The sequence below is a fragment of the Lipophrys pholis genome, assembly GCF_963383615.2.
Source record: "Lipophrys pholis genome assembly, chromosome: 4".
Lineage (NCBI taxonomy): Eukaryota > Metazoa > Chordata > Actinopteri > Blenniiformes > Blenniidae > Lipophrys > Lipophrys pholis.
The window spans coordinates 28,664,231-28,688,292 of NC_137637.1; the positions used below are offsets into that span (position 1 = coordinate 28,664,231).

Below are 24,062 nucleotides of genomic sequence, written 5' to 3' on the forward strand. Positions count from 1 at the left end.
TCAATTTGAATGACTGAGATTATTTACTTACGCAGCACAAATTTCAGTATTTTCCAACTTCTGAAGTCATCTGACAAGGACACACTTTGTTTTGTTAAATGAAATGAAGACACATGGGCAGCAGTAAAGGCTGTCGAGGGGTTTGTAAGAAGAAGACTGGATGTTTGGAGAATAACATCAAATCTGAGTTTTACGTCACAAGTTGTACTCTGAAATAAATCTGATGCAGAAGGAAACTTTTGGGTATTTTTACAATATATTTTTTTACAATGACTCAGTTTTCATAAAGCTGTGACGCTGAAGACTTTCATTATAAATCATCCACTCAGTGCCTCTTCTTCTGCTCTGATTGATAAAAAAAAAAAAAAAAAACTCCCAAGCTTAACAAACGTTTAAACTGTAGATGAACCACACTCTCTGAATTCTGAAGTGATACGTTCTTCCGCTGCCAGACGTGTGAGCGACTTCATAGACATCCTCAGAGACATTAAAAGTGTCTGTACATTCTGACTCAGCTGTTTCTGCATTACTCTGAATCAGCAGAATCCAACCGGCAGGCTGCGCAGTGCAGAGCAGAAAGAAACCACAACGAGCCTCTGAAACGAAAATCGTGCAGATTTCACAAATTCTCCGGCTCAAATTCTCCAACATTGTGCAACTTTAAAGACATTTAATGAACTGATTCAGCACCCAAATTAAATTTGAATTCAATTATTATTATCGTTATTAAAAGCCACACTGTATTAAAGCTGCAGCCTCGATGCAGAGCCCTTCTCTGGTCCAACAATAAGTTTCAAAGCTCCAGAGATGATAGAAATTTGAAATAAAATCGTACAAAGATAGAAGATTTCCTAGAAGCAAGTAAGCTGAAAAGTAAAAGACACAGAACCAAATCTCTCCGATGACCGTGTGTGACAGGAACACTGTTTCACGTCGAGAGGACTGGAAGGTCGGATGTCTGGTAAAACATTTTCAGTTTCGTTTCTATGCAAGTCCTCCTTGTGCGAGTCCCTGGAGCGAGCACCGTCGAGAAAACACTGTCAGAGAAGTCGCTGTGAATCTGCATGAAGTGACGCCCTTGCTTCCCCCCCACCCCCCACCTTTTTCCACACTGTGATGAATCAGTGTGTGTCTGGGAGGCGTCTCCGTAATAGACGCTACATCACAAGAGCCACGGAGAGCTGAAGAGGAACAGGAAGAGGCTATTAGCGGCTGAAGGTTTGCTTTGCCCGAGTGCGGCTTCTGAGCTGCAGATTGATTGTACCGGTGAAGTGCTTTACGGCCACATGAGGAGGAAGGAAGAGGGCTTCATGTTGCTATGGTTACTGGCATCGTTATAACCGAGGGTCTGTGTTTGTGTGTGTGTGTGTGCACGATGGCGAGTGTACACAGAAACTCGAGCTGCAGCAAACACGTATTTGCACTGTCGACTCGTGCTGTAGTTATTGGCCACTGTCAAATTGCTTAGGCCCATTTGAGAGAAGATTAGTCGTCGAGCAGTTTAAGTTCCCAACTTTAATTATGCCACCTTCAATAAAATCGTAAAAAAAAATGATGCAAAACACAACAAACTGATCACATGAGCTTTGTGAGTTTTCATTAATGACGTCGTCACGTTGACCGACCATTAAAATGTACACGCTGCATCCATTCAGCTGGGAACTGGGATGAATACCAGTTCTGCATGAACGAGTCACTGTCCCAGTTCTTTGCTGAATGAACTGGATCCTGGGATGTTTACTGGATTTACAACACTCAACGTGACAGAAATGAGCAACGTGGCCACCTGCAGCAGTGCTGCGGCCAGAAAAAGAGGAATGAAATGAAGCTCAGGAAGTACAATTAATCTGTTCACGCCACTCCGCTGTGTGTTTACGGTACGACTCTCGGGCCCCATTTATATATACAAAATTCTGCAAATTGTGGCAGCAATTCGGGTTTCGTAAAAATGTAAACAGGAACTGAGGTTCAGCTTGTTACATGTCAACGACCCTGATGGCCGTAATCCAGAGTGGGCCATTGCCACCGGAAATGAGCAGGATTGTGACCCCTCTAGGACAGGATCAGACATTCCTGCAGCCAACGTGTGTACTACAGTTATCTAATCTACACGTCTTTGTTTATCAAAGTTGTTTGAATTAGTCGGAAAAATGTACCAGAGCAAGAAAAAGAAAAAGGAAATCCTCAGACTCGACGTTTTACAGAGAAATTGTGACACAAAAACCAGCAATCTGTTGACGCAGAAACCAGAGAAAGTTTGTCCCCAAAAAGGACTTTATCTGACGGAAGACCAATCGCAGACCTTTTTGGGGGCATTGTGCATGTTCTCCCTGTGCATGGTCAGGTTTCTCAAGGTAGTCTGGCCTTTCCAATCCACAGAGGTGATTATTAGGATACATGGTGTCTCCATATTGACCGTAGATGTGATAATCTCTGTCTTTTTGATGAACGGTTGGCCGGTCCAGAGTTTGGACGGACCTTTGGCATATTTTGATTTCGCTTGTTTTCGCATCTCGCTGCAGGTAAAACTGGCCTCATTAGGGATTCATGAGTTGAACAACAGCCCGTCGGTCTGCGGTCAGCCGATGGCCCCATTAAAGTCATTTTCTCTGAGTGGTTTTTCAGTTCCGACAGGCGGCGGAGATTTCATCCATTTCATGTTGTTGATCTCACGTCGTTTGAGTCTCTGAATGAGCCGTTTCCATTTTCACCCACTGACATTTCCCCGCCCGGCTTCAGCGCCGCTTCTTCGCCGGCCTGGCGTGGGTTTGCACAGTGCGACTGCGGCGGCTGAACCAGCAGCTTCAATGAGCATCCTGTTGGGGAAAAAAAATGATGAGAAATGAGAAATTGGCCCTGTACTAAACTCTAAAAAAAAGGTCTCACAGTCACACACACGCATATGAAGCAGGGTTGTTGGTATAATAGTAGTAAGAACGCAGCAGTACTCTTTGGATTCTCGGTGAAGTTTGGCCTTCAGACAAATGAGTGCGCACTCCCTCGACGACGTCACCAAATAACACGCAGATGAGCTCAGTTTGTCTTCGCTTGTCGTTTCCTCTCAGTTCAATAGATTTTTCCTCGCAGTTACCAAATTCAGATCAAGATTGCTCTGAAGTTATTGCTGAATGTAAACTGGGGAATAATGTTAATGTTTTAACCGGGAATATTTTCTTTGTCTTTGTGCCTCATCGTCTCACGTTCCTTTGAACTTCCTTTGCACACGTGGACTTTCCATCAGGAGTGATCTGATAAGGGTTTTGATGAGCAATGGTCAAAAGTCACATGGGGCCTCCAGATTGTCGGATTTATTGAATCGCATTATCTTGTGAAAGTCTCCGGTAACAAACTCTCATTGCGACTCTTTAGCACACGGATTCCTTGTACTTGAGGTGTCCGAATGATATACTGGTATTTGGCATTTTGCACTATTGTTTAATTGCAGCTTTGATTCATCCCAACTATTTCCTGTCCCATGCTTTATCATCGGTTACTTATTAGCTCGGTGAGAACTTGGCTTGACTTCCTGTCTGACTTCCTCCCTGACAGATTGCCATGTAGCGGTCAAGCAGGGGAAGCGCTTTGGGTTTTTTTTTAGTTGACTGATGAAGGCATTCTAGTGTCATGTAACGTGTTGCACCGTCGGATATTTGTTCTTGATATTTAATGGTTTCAGAAAAAGGCAGATAATTGCACAAATCTATGTATGTAAAAGTATCTGTTCAATTATTAGTGTCCTGCAACTAGGTTTAAAACGTCTCAGCTTGTTTATCGTGTCACAGTTATCGCACTTCAACACAGATCAGTTCCTTTACGTGCTGAATTGCTTGAATGCGCGGCTTCATAACAAATGCAGTGTTGCTTGAGGGTTTATTGACTTGTTGATGACCACACAGCAATGGTAACAACACAGTTCAGGTGGTTTTTTTTGTGTGTTTTTTTATGATTGTAGCTAGAAAACAGTTATTTTAAACTTTTCTTGAAAAGCTTTAGAAGCACCAACCTGGCCAGAAATAACCAGAAGATCTCATCAGTATTTTCAACGGTCATTATTTGTCAGAATTTCAAAGAAATGAATGTATTTGGACCTCACCGTGTGACACTGCATCAGATCTTAATGGAATGTCCCGCCACAACGATAAAAACAATATAGCCGAGCCACTTATTTTTATTTTTTTCTTTAATGAGAGTAGACCTGCAGCCCATTTAATTCCTCTTTGCCTGCATAGAGGCTGTAAAATTACCTCCTGGCAAAGATGGGATGTAACGGCAGGGTCAAAGGGAGCAATCCCCGCAGGGAGAAACATGATTGGATGACACACAGATGGCACACGCTGGGCGGACGAGCGTCTTGCTGTGGGAACGGAGCGCCGGCCCTTTTCGCCCGGGTCGCGGCTTGGATTGGAGGCGGCACTTTTTGATCAGCAGGTTGGTGTTTTGTTATCAAACGAGACGCGTGGCCGTCTGCATTAAATCTTAACGCACAACAACCATGACATTACAAAGGAGCTTTGTGGATTTATCCTAAAATGTTTTTAATTTTTTTTTTATTCCTGACGGATTTAATTTCCTCTGTTGTGAACGCTTCCATTCATTTATCTCTTTTTTTTGTGAGTTAATTCAAAATAAAATTTAAAAAAAAAAAATATATATATATATATTGCTGCTCTTTCTGTTTCACCTTCACATTAGGAAACCTCTATTGATTGAGTGGATGCAGTGTCTGAAACTGATACCCTGATGTTGACTCATTCTTGTCTGTGTAAAAGAAAAGAAGCTGTATCTGGTGATCTGTGTGTCTGTCTCAGTTGTCTGTCCTTCCTGCTCTTCCCCAGTCTCTGTGATGAGTATCTTTCTGCTGTCTTCCTCCATTTTTTTTTTTAAGGACTCTTCCTCTATATGACCATTACCTCTTGTGCCCCGATGCCTTGTTAAGTAACAATGAGAGTGTGCCTTCAGTGCACTAGCTAATTATTAATGGGATCATGTGTCTCCTCAAGGATATGTCAAAGTTCCTCATGTGTGTTTGTGGGAGCTGAGCGTGTTTATCTGGATGTGACCTCTCTGTGGGGGAAAACGTCTCAAACCATTTTGCATCACTCGAAGGTTCAAGACGGTGTTTTAGGTTTAAAAATCTTGACTGGAAAATTTAGTGGTGATGGTCAGCGTCAATGAAAACGACCCACGTACATTCATGAACTTGTTTGTTTTTCTGTTGTGGCTTGACCAGCATCTGTTTTATGGTTTTAGGCAGCCAGCCATCCAGCCGTCCAGCCGTCCAGCCGTCATTTGGACGGTCAATTTTTGGAAAAGACGGACGAAAAAATAGCGGACGTGTTGCTCAAAGCCATTTAAAATATGTCTATAATGGCCATCACTACTTGTCACCGTCTAATTATGCTTGAATTCATGTATTTTTCGCAGAAATATAGCAAATTATCGGCTCTAGTACACATTACCCTTAGAAGCGAGCAACATGATTGGTCAATTAATACCACGTGGTATATACCTTTTGAACGGCGGCCACTGATTGGTTTGTAATTCCCTGACTCATCCTGGTGCGTTCAATATCGGGGCGGAGGGGAGGAATCTGGATGAGTTTTCTTTTGCAAAATGCTGAGGAATAATATTTGTAAAATCCACACAGGTGGGACTAATTCTGTGGACCTTTGATCAATCAAATTTTTCATTTCCGAAATGTTGACACATGTTTGGATAACTGCAGATCATTCATGCTTCTCATTGAAGAATAAAATTCTGATTTTGATATAAGTATTGACAATCATGCTTGTTCCCTCGCCAATTTATTATTATGACTGTGACATTCTAAAGCCGTAGAACCTGGCTATAGGAGGCCTGCAGAGAACAAATATGCATTTAATATTCAATTAAAAACTAATAAGAGGATAATAGAAGCTATTACACAGTTCAGAGTCTACAGGTGCTCAGTTTAGGGGTGCAGATAGACGCAATGTGAATCCACAGGGGGAATAAACAATGACATGTAGGAAAGTTTGGAGTGAGATGAGTCAGGTACAGGTACAGGTGAAAACCATCACCAATGAAAAGATGCTATTACTTTAAAAGGAAAAATACCACTTTGTAACAAAGAAAGAAAGCATAATAGAGGTATAAGCAAGAATGTCAAGGAGAAAAGGAAATATATTGCTGTTAAGAAGCAAAATCTGCATGTCACAATGTAGTATTTAGTCGTCCAGAATGCATTAGAATACACCATTTCTGGTCTATTTCTATCTATTCCTGGTCGCTGAACCCCCAAAATGTTGGACACCCACATTTTTGAGATGGACACCCAAAACACCGATTTGTGCCTAAAACCAAGCATTAAGGTGAAGAAAGCAGTAGCTATGGCTGAAGTCAGAGAATACATGCAAGACAAGTCAGCGTGTGTGTGTGTGTGTGTGTGTGTGTGTGTGTGTGTGTGTGTGTGTGTGTGTGTGTGTGTGTGTGTGTGTGTGTGTGTGTGTGTGTGTGTGTGTGTGTGTGTGTGTGTGTGTGTGTGTGTGTGTGTGTGTGTGCGCGCGCTAGTGCGCGTGTTTGTAAAAGGCGTGTTCGGCTGCAGAATGATTGCAGGTGAGCAGAGACGCTGTTTGACTTTCAGCGTCAGGTGTCGGTGAAGTCTGTCAGAATTCACTGGGAGCGGTGCCGTCGGGGACTGAGCAGCCACAGCGAGGTCGGACCAGGTTTCGGTAACTCTGATCTGTAATGACATTTCTGAATGTCTCTGTTTAGCCCACTTGTTTTTGTTTTTTTGTTTAATTTTAATGCCAAAATTAACTGTGATTGTTTGCTTTTACAAATGATTTTCTCAACATTGGATTCATTCTGGCTCATAGCCTAAATTCTATTTGTTTGTCATCATGTTCTTTTTTTTTTCAGCGAGATTAAAGTGTCATTTGAAGCAGTGCATGCAAATTATTAGTTTAAAGGGGACTTGAACCTTGATCCGTGCTTATCTTTTTGAACGCATGAACTTTAGCTCCACCGATACGAGAGTTTTCTGTGCATTATTTTGCCTCCATTACCCACAAAGCAACACAACGGCCAGTCGTTGGTCTGAAAATTGTTGTGCTGCTTCCTGCTAATAAACGATGAACAGATTACTGAGTTCTGATCAGCTCTTAGATGAGTTTGTTCAGACGTCAGGTCCAACTAACCTGAGATTTTAAATGGTTCAATACAGTTTTTCACCTTGACTTTGATGCTTGAAATTAAAGGAGTGTCCCTTTAAGGAACGTGTTTCACCAGAAGATCCTTTGGCATCCTAAGCGTATAAACAGTAAATACACAGGCTAATAAAAGAAGCGTAATCCCAGCTATAGTTTGATTTATATCCTATTTAATTTCTTTGCAGCTCTGTTGTTTCCTGTGTGGATAAGTCGCCTCTGAGCTGGCGAACACGTTTCCCTTTCGCTGTTCAATCAGGTATCGATTGCACTGGAATAAGTGCTAAAAAATAGCTATTGTAGGTGTATTTAACTCTTCGTTTGTGTATTATGGGCGAGAAAAGAAAACTGAGGAAAAGTAGGGGTGTCAGTCTTTTTTTTTTTTTAAAAATGGTTTGTAGCTTCTAAAAATCGTCATTTATTATCGTTTGGCTGACGCATCAGCAATGTTGTATGAAAGTGTTCTGAGGATTTAATAACAGTAGAGCGGCTGTGAAAAGTTACACATTTACACGTTTATAATGAGGAATGCTGTAATGACTTTGTCCCGAGTGCAGCTGAGGGATAAGATATATATATATACTGTATATATATATATATTTGAATTTTTTTAATTTAACCTTTATTTAACCAGGAAAATAAAAACCCATTGAGATTGAGATCACTTTTACAAGGGTGACCTGGGCAAGAGGTTCACAGCACACATCGAAATAATAATATAATAATAATAACATCTGTTGAGGGAGGTGAGAGACAAGCTCCTTCATCATTCACATTGTATTTACTTAGAAACGTTCCTGTTTCAGGTGGGAATTCAGTGGAGTTATAAGCCAAATAGATCAAACTCTGATCTGTAGTTTAATTTGCAGTTCAAGAACTTTTGGGATTAACACTGTCCGACAAACACCGCCTGTCGTCCAGGTGAAATGTGTAAGTCTGAGAGGCCTGTCGCACTGCAGCCGTATCATATCCACGTCTATGTTTGATAATCCCAGTGTCCGGACGGTGACGTGAGATTGCATCAAGCCTCCAAGAGTTTCTCCACGTGACTCCGACTTGGTCGTATCCTCTATCTGTTTACACAGCACCCTGCATTATTGATGAATCGGCCCCTATATATAGGACCTGGATGTGATGAGGGCAGCAGCAGCAGCAAGTTGGTCCCGAGGGACAGAAAAAGAGCCGCATCTGAATGTCGAGGACAAAGTCTAACAGCGCAGGAGGAGCTGGTGTTCAGACAGATGATGTGTGGAGATATGGAGGTGATGGAGATTAGTGCGCGGCGTCAATCGGCGGTCCAGGATCTGGCTGGCTTTTCTAAAAGCGCAGAAAAAAGAGGGGAAATGTGAGTTTGATGCTGCTTCATTTATCATGGTTGTTCACAGAAAGTGTCTGCAGCTTCTGTGATTCAGATGAAGGATTCCAAGCGCAGCTTCACGGGATCATTTATCACTTCACGTCATGTACTTTGCAACTCATCTTAAAGGTTTTGTTGTGGATTTTAAGTTTTTAACCGCATCAATTACATAAAAGGCCCGATGAGCAACTCTTGCCATGTATTTTAGATCTTGAGAATGAACATCAGTGCGCTTCAGATATGATGTATGTTTCATCCTTAATTAGGTGTATAGAATACTTTGGCTTTCTTTCTTTGTTGAAGGGTACTACTTACAAGTTATACTTTGAAATTAAAAGCTATAGTAAGAATTCTATGCGACATTTATCATGCTCTGGCCTTTTATTTAGTTTTGGATTGCATTCATATGTTTTTAAGAAAACAGGAACTTGTAATAACGTTGAAAAGCTTTTTGTTTTCTTTTATTTTGTTCTTGATCCCCTCTACTCTCTCGCCCTGTCACCATCCTCACAAGCACAAATATCCTCTCTTGATTTCATTAATCAGGTATTCATAGAGATTCAATTCATTGATCCATCCATTCTCTCAGTCTGCACACATATCAGAGTTATTTTGCTCACCCCTGACCGTACTTGTCGTTTCCTTGGCATTTGGTCACATGATGGTTGTTACTTTGATTTGTACAGCCTTTGTTTTTTATGATTCCACTTTAGTGCGTTTAGATTTTGAATCATCTGCTAAAGATAGTTTTGGATGTTGTCTGCGTCTACGTTCTCCCCTCCCCCACAGCCCTGGCAATAGGAGGAAAATTACTACAAATCTTTAAAACAAAATTTAGAATCTTTTGTTCCACATTCTGAGGTTTGATGCTTTCCTGAAACTTAATGACCTGATTAAAGAAAGTTGAAATGAATGCTCGCGATGAGATTTTAAAGGTTTCCTGTGTATTTTTCCCCTACAAGAAGGAATCTTTTCACCGGAAAAATTGTTGAAATCAAGAAGAGACTCTATGTAATGTCATTGCGCGTGACCACAAGTCAAGAAAGAACTGTACTCTAAACATGAAAATAAAAACTAAAGTACAAAACTCAACTTTGTTCAGTTAGGCTTGCTATGTTTGAGAGAGAGAGTACACATGTGAATCAACGTCTCTGCTGATACACAAAGAAATATATTGTTGGTGGTGAGGACATGTCGGAGTGGGAGCGACGTAAGCAGGGATCGTTGGAGGAAAATGTGAAGTTTATTTAACGTGTGGTTAAAGTGTAACGTCAAGTGTTGCGATTGAAATATGGAGATTTTAATGCTTCTGACTTTTCAGAGTCGGAAATAATGTTGAAATAATGAAATGATACCCGTCGTCAACACAATAAGGCTTCATTTGATTGGTTCGATATTTTGGGGGTATTTGCAGTTCCGTCAGTGTTTTTGTGATCTTTTGGTCTGTTTCTGTGTTTAAGTAAACGTATCTGGTTATAAATGGGGAAATGACATTTGATGTCATTACATTCCATCATTTTATTTTAAATTTTTTTTGTCATCTTCATAATCTTCCTCACCTGACCAGTGACCTCTTTTACCTCACCTGTTCTTCTTGTCATTCTGGGAGGGTCAGCGGCCGTCACACTGTGGTTCGAGTTCTGTTCGTGCGCCATTTAACTGAAAGCACAGGCGTGCCACTTATTCTAACTGCTGAAGTTTTACAGCGGCTTGATCATTGATAGGCTTTATGGCTGCTGTGTCAACAGTGCAGGCGGAACCTGCGGCCATATTGCAAATTCCAAACATCCTACGTGTGTCTGTCACAGGGTCACCTCCGCCCTTCAGACCTTCGCCCTTCGCCCTCTGTGGAAACTAAATTCCTTATTTCATAGTTTTGGCAGACGGATCAAAAGAAAAACTAGTATTTCAGTGTTGTATCATACTTTCTGCTGCGTCTTTCGTAAAAACTGATTAACATTTATTGTGGACGGTGTAGTGGTGAGGACTCAAGAAACTCCCAGTTCTCAGTTTGCAAAGTATCCCTGGGCATGGATCTGCTTTCTCCAGGTCATTGGTGACTCAACTGTGTTTAAGTGCGATAGTCACTTAAATGGGGGCCTATTTTGGATAAATCAGTATAGAGGGTGGATAAATATGTAGGTTTGTGGTGAATTATTGATCGTACTGATGATGCCATCTTACCATTCACTTTCTGATGTTTCATTTTACTCCCTCCCAGTAATCCTGCCATACTTGGACTGGTATTATGCGTGATCATAATACCAGTTTTTCTTCCGGTTTCTGTGTAATTTCCCTTTATTCGGACATGCACTGAAGAGAAACAAACTGATTCATGTGACCTGGGCAATTTGGATTTAGTTTATTGATTCTTACCTTTTATTGGTGATGAATCATGAAACAGTTTCCTGTTCTGCATTCTCTCCTCCGAGTTTTAATCCCTCCTCACAATGTCTCGTGTCCAAATGTAATGAATGTTAATTCCTCAGTGTTTTTGGAACGGCAGTGCGTCATGAAGCAGTGAAATTCGGACTTGACGCCACCATTAAAACCCCGATCGCTCACTGAAATGTCAACGGCACGTCACACGCTGGCTTATCACTGTCCAGCCACTCATTTTCAAATCCACTTTATCTGAGGATAAAAGAAAACAGGCACATGAAATAAAAACCTCTCATAACAACAGTCTTATAAATATCTTTACTTCTTCAGACTTCAAACTGGACATTTTGTCAGATCGCACTATTCAAGAACAATCTAGCTGGGAATTAGACTGCAGATTAGTTTTTTATTTGTTTGTTTGTTTTTGTTTTATATGGTATGCGCTGTAACCCTAAACAACATACGAATACACAATATATATATATATTTTAATTTGGACATTTTTTCGGCCCTGTCACTCACACCACAGACGTTTGTTCCTCACAAATGTGGGTATAATATTTATCACCAGGAAGCATAGTTTCAACCTAGAAATAGTGTATCAAGCACCAATGTGTGTGTGTGTGTGTGTGTGTGTGTGTGTGTGTGTGTGTGTGTGTGTGTGTGTGTGTGTGTGTGTGTGTGTGTGTGTGTGTGTGTGTGTGTGTGTGTGTGTGTGTGTGTGTGTGTGTGTGTTTCCTGATTCAATCCCTGAAACAACACAACATAACCACAATACAAAACAATTAGTTGACGACGATGTTGGAGGAATTCAGGAATAATTCAAACAGCGTCATACTGACTTTACGGTCACCTGTTTAGTGTCGCTTAGTGGAAGCATCCAGATGTTGACCTCCCATCATCAGCACTATCAAAGTCTGGTCAATTACCCCTTGACCTATGAGCATCTCACCCCCACCTGCCCAACCTCCCCTGCCTCTCTGCCAGCCTGCTGCTCTGTCTGAGCCATTCAAGCAGAGCACCACAAGATTATCCTCCACTCAGCAAGAAACACACATCAACTTTAGCCGAAGCTCCGGGGAGGAAGATCTCAGATCACAGATTAGGGTGGCCCGGTCCCCCACCACCACCACCACCACCACCACCACCCCTGCTCTGCACGCCAGTGCTCTGACTCTCAGTCAGTCGGAAACGACGACTGGCAGCGCCGAGCGAAAACAAACAGCCAGGAGGGGAGGTGAGGAAGAGACGGGAGAAAGAAGAGAGGTGGAGGAGGAGGAGGAGGAGGAGGAGGAGGAGGAGGAGGAGAAGAGGGGCTGACTGCCGGAGGAGCCCACGTGTCTCTCCTAGCTGTAGCCTTAGCCGCCGCTCTGTTCATGGAGGACTGGGGGTAAGCTTTTGTTGCTGTTGTGGGGGGCTGTGTTGCTCGCCCTCTCTCTCGAGGCGCTTGACGGCCTTTGTTTGGGGTCTCTCTCTCTCTCTCTCGCTCTCTCTCTCTCTTGCTCTCTCTCTCTCGGTCTCTCTCGCCTGATGTATTTGATAGTGCTGGGACTATGTGGTGCTTTTTCCACGCCTGCTTTAGAGGGACGGGGATTCCCGGTGCTGGAGCCGGTCTGTGATGATGTTTGACTGCAGGATGTACTGACGAGGGAGGAGAAAGAGGGAAGAACGAATCGAAGGATGGTAACTAAACCTCAGAGGCTGCTGCAGGTGTTTGAGTTTGTGTGTGTGTGTGTGTGTGTGTGTGTGTGTGGGGGGGGGGGTGCTAGTGTGTTGTTTATGTGTCTACATCAGTGCACTATAGATTAGAAATACAGTCACATATGTGTCATCTTTTCGGCTGCAGTTTCTTCTCTCATTGTTGGCTTTAATAAAAAAAAAAATTTAATTAAAAAGAAAAAAAGTGGAAGGAGCTCGTCACTGGCTGTTTTCCGACTCTGCGATCTTCCTTTATGCGAGCCAAGCAAAGGGCTTCGCTGAACAAAAGCCCCCTCTCGGCATGCAGCTAATGGATTAACCAAGCATGATAAACACCCACTTCTCTGCCCCGGCCTCCACTCTCCAGCACAGCCGACGCGTTTGTTTTGCACAAAAATGTTGGACCGGACTTCTTAGAAATTTCATCAACGCGAATGCAACCTTTAATTAAAAAAAAATAAATAAAATCATTCTGGGATGGGAAGAGATTTCTTGGGTGTCCACCCACTTTCCTTTCGGGTTTCATCCCTGCTTTTGATGATGAAAAGTGTTGCTCCATCCTTTGGTCCACGGTTGACCCAAAAACCCACGCGGATCCCACCCCTCCCCCTGACCTCCAATCAAAACACATCTCTGCTGCTTCCCGTTCTATTGTTTCATTTCTCAGGCCTCTGCATCGGGAGTTTGTGTCCTTATAATGTATATTATGTCACGATAAAATGTTCTAATCGGCTTCTGTTACATTTGCCCATAGAGTAAGAAAGGTAGATATACTGTTTGCAGGCTTGATCCATGTGAACATGCAGAACGACTTGATATACATTGTGGATGAATTTATATTCTGTGAATGTGTTGTCTTTTATCAGTCGCCTTGTTTTTATTTCTTACTGTGATTGATTAGAGTCCCAGCCCGAGCAGAGCTGGGGCGGGACGCCATTGGAATGCAGGAGATTTTTATTATTATTATTATTTTTACTTTCTTCACGTACTGCGTGAACTGCTGCATTTTTGACAACCTAAACGTGCTCAAAACAGAAGCCGCAAATCATTTTCTATTTTATTGTGTCTGGCAAAATGGCTCCATAGAGCCCCTTGTGACATATTACAGGTTCGAAATACAGTTCTTCTGCAATATTGGTTCTTTAACTGAAGCCCTGTAGCAGAAACTGTCTCATTTTTCAACAAGGCCTTCAATAGAGCAGATCCTCCCAGGCTCTCACAGGCTCCTTGTCTGTCTGTTGATATTTAGTCATATAGCAGATGATCAGTGAAACCGTTTGTGGATGCAGCTGGAATTTATTTCCATAGCACAGTTTTTTGTTTTTTTTGATGAGCTTTGTCAACTCATTTGCATTTTATCTCGACATATCTTTGCTTGGTTGTCTAGTTTGTGTCATCCTGGCTTGTCGTTTCGGTTGTCATCTTAATCTTGCATCATGTCTCTTTTGGAAGTTAATGCTGCGGAAATTTGCGCAACCTGTCACAGTTTTCGGTGAAATCTCACTCAGACTGCTCATGACATTTAGAGTAAAATATACTTCATGATCTCAGGGATATGAACAAAACAGCATTTATCCAGGGGCGGAGCTGAGCCCAGCTAACACGAGGCCAAAGGCCAGCTACACCTAGAGAATGTTAAAAGGCAGAGACAGACAATCACACCGACAAGCAGTTTAGAATAACCTTCTACTATGACAGGCAGGTGAAAGTCTGTGTACCTGGTGAAAGCCCGAACAGGATTAATTAGAATGCGCAAACTCCACGCAAGAAAACCCCGTCAGCTTAAAGGTACAAATTTGGTTTTCAAAGGTTGAGGTCACTGACATTACTACATAGAACCTGCATGAACATCTTTTTAGAATGTATTGAATATATATATATTGTAAACTACATAACAAAAACAGGGACTGTCTAAAGGCCGGCACACACTACAGGAAAACAGAGTAGATGTGCGCTCCATAAATTCATGTTTCGGCAGTTCTGTCAGACCATTATTATTAACCTCATGATTACAGATAAACCCTCGTGGAATTAAACAGACGTGGGAATAAGTCAAGAACAAGAACAAAAACATCCCTCAAAAGCCTGAACGACGAGGATTTGTTTTATTGCGTCATAAAGATCGCCCTGAACACTCCATCTCCACTCCGCGGCGCTCTAGTATTCCAAGTGGGCGGGACAATCCGTGCCCCAATCAGGATATTGTAAAAATAGGCAGGTCAATTTTCCAAGAGCTCTGATTGGTCAGTAGACGGCGCTTTCAGTACCGGGGGGATTTATTCCAGTAGGAAGTGAATTTGCTTCGCAGTACGGAAATCCCAGAGTTAATCCTGAAGTTACCTCGATAAAAGAAAATCCCAAGTGGTTACATCGGCCTTGTTTTTCACTGAAGTCACATTTGACTACCTGAGATTTGGAATATTGAGCGTGAAGAACATAGACCTGTGTATATAGTTTTATAGAAGTCTATGGTGCAGAGCCTGATACTCTGCTGAAGGATCGGTTAGTGTGTGTTGAGCTCTGTCGTTCACACCACAGCCTATCCGATCAGAAGAGGAAGATCTGGCCCGATCTGGCTTTTGTGATCATCGAGTGTGTGGATCTTAATCTGTGAAGATTTGAAAAATCCTGCAGCATGTTCCAGGCTTAATGTGTGTTTTAAAAAATGTGTACGTCTGTGAGCTGAAGCTGAAGTTGTGGGTGTGAGGCTGCCGCAGCCCTGGCTTTGTGGTTGAATACCTCACAGCCCTGATGAATGGATAGACGGATGGATATCGTTTCACGCTGCCCTCAGCTCCTGTTTCATTTTAATAATCATGTCACAGCTATTGATTTCTGCAGCAGCTGTTCCTCTCAGGCCTTGGGTGACATTTAGCCGCCCAGACTGAGCAAAAGATTACTCTGCAATTAGGTGACAGAGCTCTGACAACGGCTGACTGAGTCAGTGCTGCTGAAAAATAATAGATGGTCATTACATCTATTAACAGAGTCATCTCGGCGGAGCAGCGGGGCAGACAGCCGGGGGCTGTTGGAGCTCACCTCATAATCACCATGGAACGCCTTGTGCAACTTTTTATATCCACCAACAACCATCAACCTATCATTGCGCCTTCAGTTTGGACTTTGCTCTCACGGGTTTTACCTTATTACACGTATCAGTGTCTCAGAGTGGAAGGATTTTTGTGGTTGTGTCAGCCATTTGATTTTTGCATTTTATGTCGTTGCTTCCTTCCAACCAATTTACAATTTGTCTCTGTGACAGTGAAACATTTCAGTTTTAGTACCGATTTATACTAATATTCTAAACAGCAGATACATTTTTTTATTTCTTAAAAATGTATTTTTGATCTTCTTTTTGGTATTCACTCCGACTATACAGACAAAAGGAACCATTTAAAGGCATAACATTGCTCATGTGTACATGAAATGGTAAAAGTGTAATTTACATGATCTTGTTTTTGCAAAAATTAAGTTTTACTGCATTAATTCGGAGTGGTTTATGGTTTCTAGTCATATCTAATCAAATATGTGTTATATTTCATTAATGAATGAATTAGGATTACACTCTTGTAATCACATATGCTGCAGTGATGGGCTCATGCTGACACCTTCAGCATTGTTTTGCATCCGGATGTCCTCACAGCACAATATACAGTTGTATAGGTTTTCTAAGAGCTGATCACTGACCAACGCAGCTCTCACTCTGCGTTAACGTTCCTGCGTGTCCGTCTTCTCTTCCAGTGCATGAGGAACGTCATTCTGCCGCAGACCACCACCGCCTGAAGCCGCCCCGCCAAACTCTGGGACCATGTCTGGAGCCTACGACGAGTCCGCCTTCCAGGAGGAGAGCACAGACAGCTTCTGGGAGGTGAGGCGGCCGGAGCGGGGTTTGACATATTAAACCCAGCAGCAAAGTTGATGAACTCTCAGTGAACCTGAGGTGACGAGGGCGACGAGGGGGCCTCATTAATCAGCTGCACATCGACACACGTTTCTCACCGAGAACAGGGTTGCTGCTGCTCGCTCTGCAGAGTTAGGCCACAGAGCAGTTCAAAGTGCCATGTTTTAATTTAGCACCAAATAAATGCTGTTTTTATTTTTGAGGATTCGGCTTTTAAAAACTAGTGGCACTGCAGTGCTTCTCTGGCTCTTCTTCGATCTCTTTTTTTTCCAGCTCATGTGGTTTGTATTCCCTTACATGCTTTTTAACTGGAGATGTTGAGAGCTTAATTGGGGTCTCTTGTTCATGTCTATGCAGACATTCAGCAACTATATGATACCGCTTCTCTCTGTACGATTGTACATTTCATTTAAAGTCTAAGTTGCAGTCTGAGTACTTGAAAACAGCAGGAACAACTCCATGTCACCATAAGAGGAAAAACAATAACAGGCAAAAGGTGAACACAGGAAGTTCAAGGTTCCAAGGGGCAACACCTAAACAGTTTCAATCAGATGACTGGCGATAGGCACTTTTTACTACAGATGACTGCAGAGCAGGTGGGAGTGGCACGACCTGAGATCAAATGCTTAATGGTTGCATCAGATGACTCATCGGCAGGAATAGTCATGTTACCTCATGCTATTGCACCTTCTTGAGGAAAGGTGAGCCATGGCAAACACTCTTCTACACACAGGGTGGCAAAGTGAATGACATCTGTGCATTAAACATCCCTCCTGTAAGGGCTCACGTGTCCAAACTGTCTGCGTGACCTCTTTTAAAGATCTCACACAACACATTATTACAGCTGAAATGCGTGTAGTTTTATTGTTGGACTGTTAAAGAATCCATTAGCCGTGTCTTTCTTTCCCTGAGATAACAGGATGCTGCGCTCGGGTTCTACCCACCAGATCACACCACCATCAACGCTCTCAGAGCGCAAACCGCTCGCAGTAATTTGAGCAACAAGTTCCCAGAAGCCCATTCATTATATATGAGAGCTTCTAACTCTTTGAGTGTCGAGGCCGGAAAACATTCAGCTCACCTCAGGCTGCAAAGAGTACAGGCTGTCATGTTGCTTTATCCTGTGCAGCACTGGGAGCGATGAGTGTGCTCAGCAGGCACTTTAGACGGAGGAGAGCTGGTGTCACTTCATACATTCGTAGCTTATAATCGATTTCCTCTCAGAGGCGGCCTGAGCATCCCTGGCATCCCCGTGTGTTCAGGAATGGGGCAGCAGAAGCTGTTTGCTTGCAGCTCGCGCTCACTTCGTCACAGTTGGTAGTGGAGCTGCTGCAGTGCTGCCCGCCGATCGCTGACTCGGCTTTCTGCCGCCGAGGCTCGGGCCTCGTGTGGAACACGGTCATTTGTCGCACAGTTGCGCTCATTCGGTCCAAGTATGAGGTTTGTTGAGTTTGAATTTCAGGGTGAGTTCTGGGTAAACATCTATCAGACGCTCAGCAAAGATCCTGCTCTTTGTTTGTCTTCATGGACTGAAATTAATGCAGTAAGTTGGGAGTTTTAGCCTCTCTCTCTCTCTCTCTCTCTCTCTCTCTCTCTCTCTCTCTCTATCCCTGGCTTCGGGCAAAGCTATCAACTTCCTGGGAGGCTGCCGCTCCGGTGTCAGAGGAGAGTTGTAAATTATATGACATTAACGCACCCCCTGCTTTCATTGCATAACTCTACTAGCAGTCACCTCCTCCCTGCTGTTCCCTTTAACCCCCCCCCCCCCCCACCTGCAGGCTGCGAGGGGAGTCGAGGCTCAGCAGCTCACATAATCAACACCAGTTTTAATGTTCCAGTGATGTAACACAAAATCGTCCGTTGCCTGTGATTACAATCAGAATGAGATTTACGTGAAGTCATTTAAACAGAAAGGATTTATGAAGAAGCACATTGTAATCATATAAGAAAATATGGCTCTTTTTTTCTTTAATCTTGGGAGGAAAAACAGGATTTATCCACCCACTTGAGCCATTGCCATCTAACTAAAAGTAGTTTTTTCCCACAGAAACCTATATCATTAAACAAAAAGAAAGAGACCTTCTGTTATTTAAATATAAATATAAATGCAATACACCTCCTTCAAAGACATTACTGTTATTTGTAATAAAAAAATGTTCAATTCAACAATGAAAGACTTCTGTTGTCATTTTTGATGAACTGTCTTTGTATGTATCTTAAAAATGTGTCAACTCTTGCAAATATATAGTTCAAGGACGCAAAAAGTACCGTTAAATAGGGTAGAAAGTTGTGAAGTTAAACTTTGTTCTCCTGAAAGCAATAAACTGTTATTCCCTAACAAAAGGAATCCTATAAAAACCAGTGACTGAATGCATGAATCCCCAACTAGTTATACTTAATCCCACCGTATTTCCGTTTCTACGTCAGGTTGGAAACTACAAACGCACGGTGAAGAGGATTGACGACGGTCATCGGCTGTGCAATGACATGATGAACTGCATCCAGGAGCGTGCCAAAATTGAGAAAGCGTACGCGCAGCAGCTGACCGAGTGGTCCAAACGATGGAGGCAGCTGATAGACAAAGGTGTGGTTCACACTTATTATTTTTTTTTTTTTTTCTACATATTCTTTCATCATGCCAAAAACACCAGGGATGTAGACAGTAGTAAACAACCAAAAGCATTTAAAAGTGGTGGTTGTGGATTAGACCCGGCTGTTCAATCCCCGTCTCCATCTGTCTATGTAATGAAGTTTCCTTATTTAATCCAGATTTGCTCCCAGCAGTGGGTAAGCACCTTTTTGCGACAGCCTTTACCAGAGACGGTGTGTGAATAGGTTAATCTTTTACAGCGTAAAATTACCTTGACAGCTTTTTTTCTGCCTTTGAAACAGCTCTACTTCCAGCAGTTGCATGCGTACATACTCATGTTGGTTCTCTATAGATCTATTATCAGCCTTTCTCTATATGTGAGCATTTTTCATGCAATCCCAAGTTAAAGCCATTTCATACATTACAAGGTGTTTGTCCTTCTGACATATTTGTTTCGCACCTCTCCATGGCGACACGTTCGATCTCATGACTCACACCACAGACAGAAAATACCTTTGCCTCCACGTTTCCATTGATGAAAATCCATATCTTTAAAAGTGACCCGTCTCACATCTTGACTCCAGGGCCTCAGTATGGCACCGTGGAGCGAGCCTGGATCGCGCTGATGACGGAGGCCGAGAAGGTGAGCGAGCTCCACCATGACGTGAAGAACCTCCTGATCAACAACGATTTTGAGACGGTGAAGAACTGGCAGAAAGACTCGTACCACAAACAGATGATGGGGGGATTCAAGGAAACCAAAGAGGCGGAGGAAGGCTTCAAGAAGGCCCAGAAACCCTGGGCCAAGAAGCTGAAAGAGGTGAGAGTGTGTGGCTGGAACCGTCGGGGGGTTTAAATCTCCATCGTTGGAGTAAAAGGCAGATTGTACTGTACTATCTCACTTTGATTTGTCAATGCTGGTGTTGGAAAACACAACTATATTTTATAAAACTAAATTTAAATATCAGTGTTGTTTAGCTAAGATGACATTAAACTGTAATATATGACCAGCAAAATAATTATACAGCAGGAAAATAAACTATTGATATCTTTTGATGGTCATATGTAGATTTGACTCTATATTATAGACTGTAATCTTCTTTTTGACAGTAAAATAGACACTCATTGAATGGCCGATTGGTAGAACTTTAGCGTATTTTGACAGTTGAATATTGTTTTCTCCAATAAACCAGAACAATATAAGGCTTGACTTTGTTGAATTTTCTCTTTGAGTGATTTTCTTTTGAAAAGATATCCATTTACTCAGTTGAGGCGGGACATTTTGTACTCGGACTAGTCGATGTCCGGTCCACCTCGAAGCTTGTTTGACGCGTTTGTGTTTTTTTTCCCCTTCAGCTGGAGGCCGCCAAGAAGTCCTACCACATGGCTTGCAAAGAGGAGAAGCTGGCGGCCGCCAGAGAGGCCAACATTAAAGGAGAGGCCTCCGTGGCAGCCGACCAACAGAAGAAACTCCACGAGAAGCTGGACAAGTGCAAACAGGACTCACAGAGGGTGAGACCATCCAGGAAGCCTGTGGCGTCGTAGTGATGCTTCAAAACGTTTTTGAAAATGTCGTTGGCTCAAACTGTCTCACAGTGCAGGTATGAAACAAAATTAGCTCATTTTGGATCTAGTGTTGGTAACGTATCACTAAAAAGTTGGGACAGTTTTGTTTCCCAGCATGCAGCGTGTCCTCTCTCTATGCGGGTTGCTGCAGCTTTTAAGTATAAGAGGGGACGAGGCAGATTGCTGGAGTCTTTGGACAAGAATGCAGTTTTTCATCTAACGTTGGATTTGAGCTGCTAAATAGCCCCGAGTAGTTTTAGATGCATTAAAGTGTTTGGAAAACCTACTTTTTTTTTTTTTTATTATTTTTTAGCATGATTGACCTGTGCAAAGTGCTCGTTTCTTTAATTACATAGAATGAATGAATGAATGAATGAATGAATGAATGAATGGTCTATCTCGGTTACATAGCACCTACTTTTCACATGGAATAAGCTCAAACTATGAAATTGAAAATTAGTTATATTATTATGACGTGTCTTTCATCATCACAAGCTATAAAAAATATCTTTATACATTTTGAATGTTTGCCTCCTTTTTAAATCTGCACATTGTCCCATTAAAAAAGGGAATGTGTGTTGGATGTGTGTTTTTGAACACATTTTAACAATAACAACGCTATGAGGCTGGAAATACAGAGAAAACAAAGAACAACAGGATCTTGCATCGACGGTGATGCATAATTATAAGTAAGAGTCATTTTAGTCGAGAGACAAAAGAAACGGTAGGCAGAAGGCGGGGAAATGTAGTGATGGGAGGGGATTTTGACAAAACACTTTCTGGATTTTGGTCTTTTCTCCTCTCGACAGGAAATAGCTGACATGTCCTGAGGTGATCCTCTGAGAGTGTGTGTTCTTGTGTGCGTTTGATCGCAGGCCAAGGAGAAGTACGAGAAGTCCCTGGACGAGCTGAGCAAGTCCACCCCGCACTACATGGAGAACATGGAGCAGGTGTTCGACCAGTGCCAGCAGTTCGAGGAGAAGAGGCTCAACTTTCTCAGGGAGGTGCTGCTGGACGTCAAACGCCACCTCAACCTCACCGAGGACCAAAGGTTTGACGGCTTCTTTTCGAAGCCCCCCTTCACGAGGCGAGACGCTCGCCGACCACCGGCTGAACCCTCACTGTCTGTCCACAGTTATGCCGCAGTGTACCGGGAACTTGAACACGCCGTCACGTCGTCCAGTGCACAAGAAGATCTGAAATGGTTCAACAACGTCCACGGCCCCGGCATGCATATGAACTGGCCGCAGTTTGAGGTACAACAGGAAAAGACGGCTAAATGTACCCGTTGCATTGTTTAGGAAGCCGCTCGCCCGAGCCCCGCGGGAATATGTTGGGGTTTGCTTTGGTGTCATGAAGGTAAATGGGATTGAGATCGTTTTCATCACAAACGTCAAGAAAAGACTGAACGTCACCGAACAATTCAACAGAGAAAGAAAACGATCCAGACCAGACTTCCTCAAACTAGAATCACTGAAACTACACACATATTTATAGCCGTAAATAATCATGAAACCTGGACAAAACATAACAGATGATCTCAAGACCTGATTTTTACTTATAGATTTTCTTGCAGACAATAAAAAAATCTCCCTGTTTTTAAGCCTTAGGGGACAATGTAAAAAAAAAAAATCATGCAATGTTATGTACTTTTAACTTTAATATATAGGAAGGTTTCAAATAGCAAGATTTCTCCAAATATATCTTTCATATTGGATTTTTGGCAGGAAGTCATGCGGAAGTCTTGATTGATTCCAGCCCTGACGAATGGAGTTCATCCAAATTAAAAGCAGCGTCTGATCCATTACCTTTTTGACATCTCCACAGGAGTACAACCCAGATCTCTCACACCACATCTCAAAGAAGGAAAAGTCGAGGAGAGGGACTGACGGCGTCATGCTGACTCATGTCACCTCCGCCGTGGACCACGCTCAAGGAGACCGGGGAAGGTGGGATTTCCTCACTTCACTTCTTCACAACAACAAAAACTCACTGTTTAGCATTTCGTGCTCCTCGTGCCGTCGGGCGTTTCTCCTTTCTTAAAAGCGCTAACAACACCTTTAACGGTAACAGCTGCAGTGGAACGGGTCGGAAGGTCGATAGTTACCGTCTTTCTGAAATGTGGTGGTTTCAGCGTGAGCAGCTACGAGAAGAACCAGGCGTACACGGCCTCCACCGAGTGGTCAGACGAGGACCAGACGGCCCCGAACTCGGGCAACGACACCAACGGAGGGTCCAACCCGTTCGACGAAGAGGTGGGCAAAGGCGTGCGAGTGAAAGCGCTGTACGACTACGACGGCCAAGAGCAGGACGAGCTCACCTTCAGAGCGGGTGAGTGAGTGAGGTAGTCGTCTTTATACTAATGACGCTTCTCCACTCGTCCCGACCCAGACCCACTCGACTCGCCTCGACTCGCTTTTGACGCGTTTCCGTCGCGCGTTAGTACCTGGTTACCGGGTACTTTCGTGGTACCTGCGCCTCCGAGGTTTCTAAGCAAACTGAGGCGAGGAGACAACGTGACGTCAGCAGACGGCAGGTGGCCGATTGGCCGGAGCGTCACGACACAGATGAGTCAGAAGGCGGCTCATTCACCCCGCCATTTCTTTTTTTAAACCCCGATCAGAACAGGAACGCTCACAGATAGAAATAATCCTCATGGAGCAATGGCCATGTGCAGACGTCTCTTTGTCTGGTGGCCGACCGGAGGGTTCAGAGGGAGCGTGACCGAGTATCCGGAGTTCTCCGAGCCACGGATACCACCGGTGTTTGGGATTAACCGGTTCCCCTGTTAACTGGTGACCGGCTTCCTCGAGCGTCCCCTTTTCACAGCAAATGTTAAAAGTCCCGACCAGAATCTGGAGCTGTCCTCGTAAACGCAGTTTAACCCCTTTTCCATTAAAGTGTAAAGTATTGTACAGATTGTTTGTCTTATTTTAACACCAGCTGGTGGCAGAAGTCACCAGTTAACAGGGCCACCAGTGAAACCGAAACGTCGGACAGTGAAGCACAATCGTAACAATCTACCATTTTTTAATATTATTAATAAATATAAAAAAATATATACTATTTGATTTATTATTTGAGCTCATCTCCAATGCTCGTTCGCTCCGCATCATATCGGGGTGATTACTTGTGCGTGACGGGGAAATCGCTCGTACTGTATTGTAACGGAAAGGTAACGGAGTCGGTACTCGTGGAAAAGCATCACAAGATTTCCAAGTATTGCCGTTCCAACCTCATTTCCTCTGTTTGTTGATTTTCTTCCTTAAAGGTGACGAGCTGACGAAGCTGGAGGACGAGGACGAGCAGGGCTGGTGTAAAGGTCGCCTCGATAGCGGCCAGCTGGGCCTCTATCCAGCCAACTACGTGGAGCCCGTCTAA

General features: G+C 43.1%; 1 protein-coding gene across 1 annotated transcript; it reads left to right on the plus strand.

The window, feature by feature from the left end:
• Positions 1–16,432: 16,432 nt before the first annotated feature.
• On the plus strand, positions 16,433–24,062 carry pacsin1b (protein kinase C and casein kinase substrate in neurons 1b; the record flags this gene model as incomplete). The annotated part of the gene is made up of 9 exons (XM_080460635.1): positions 16,433–16,492; positions 18,953–19,109; positions 19,700–19,935; positions 20,472–20,627; positions 21,557–21,732; positions 21,817–21,937; positions 22,509–22,630; positions 22,816–23,012; positions 23,953–24,062. 9 exons carry the CDS (start codon positions 16,433–16,435, stop codon positions 24,060–24,062), a joined length of 1,335 nt encoding a protein of 444 aa, XP_080316761.1.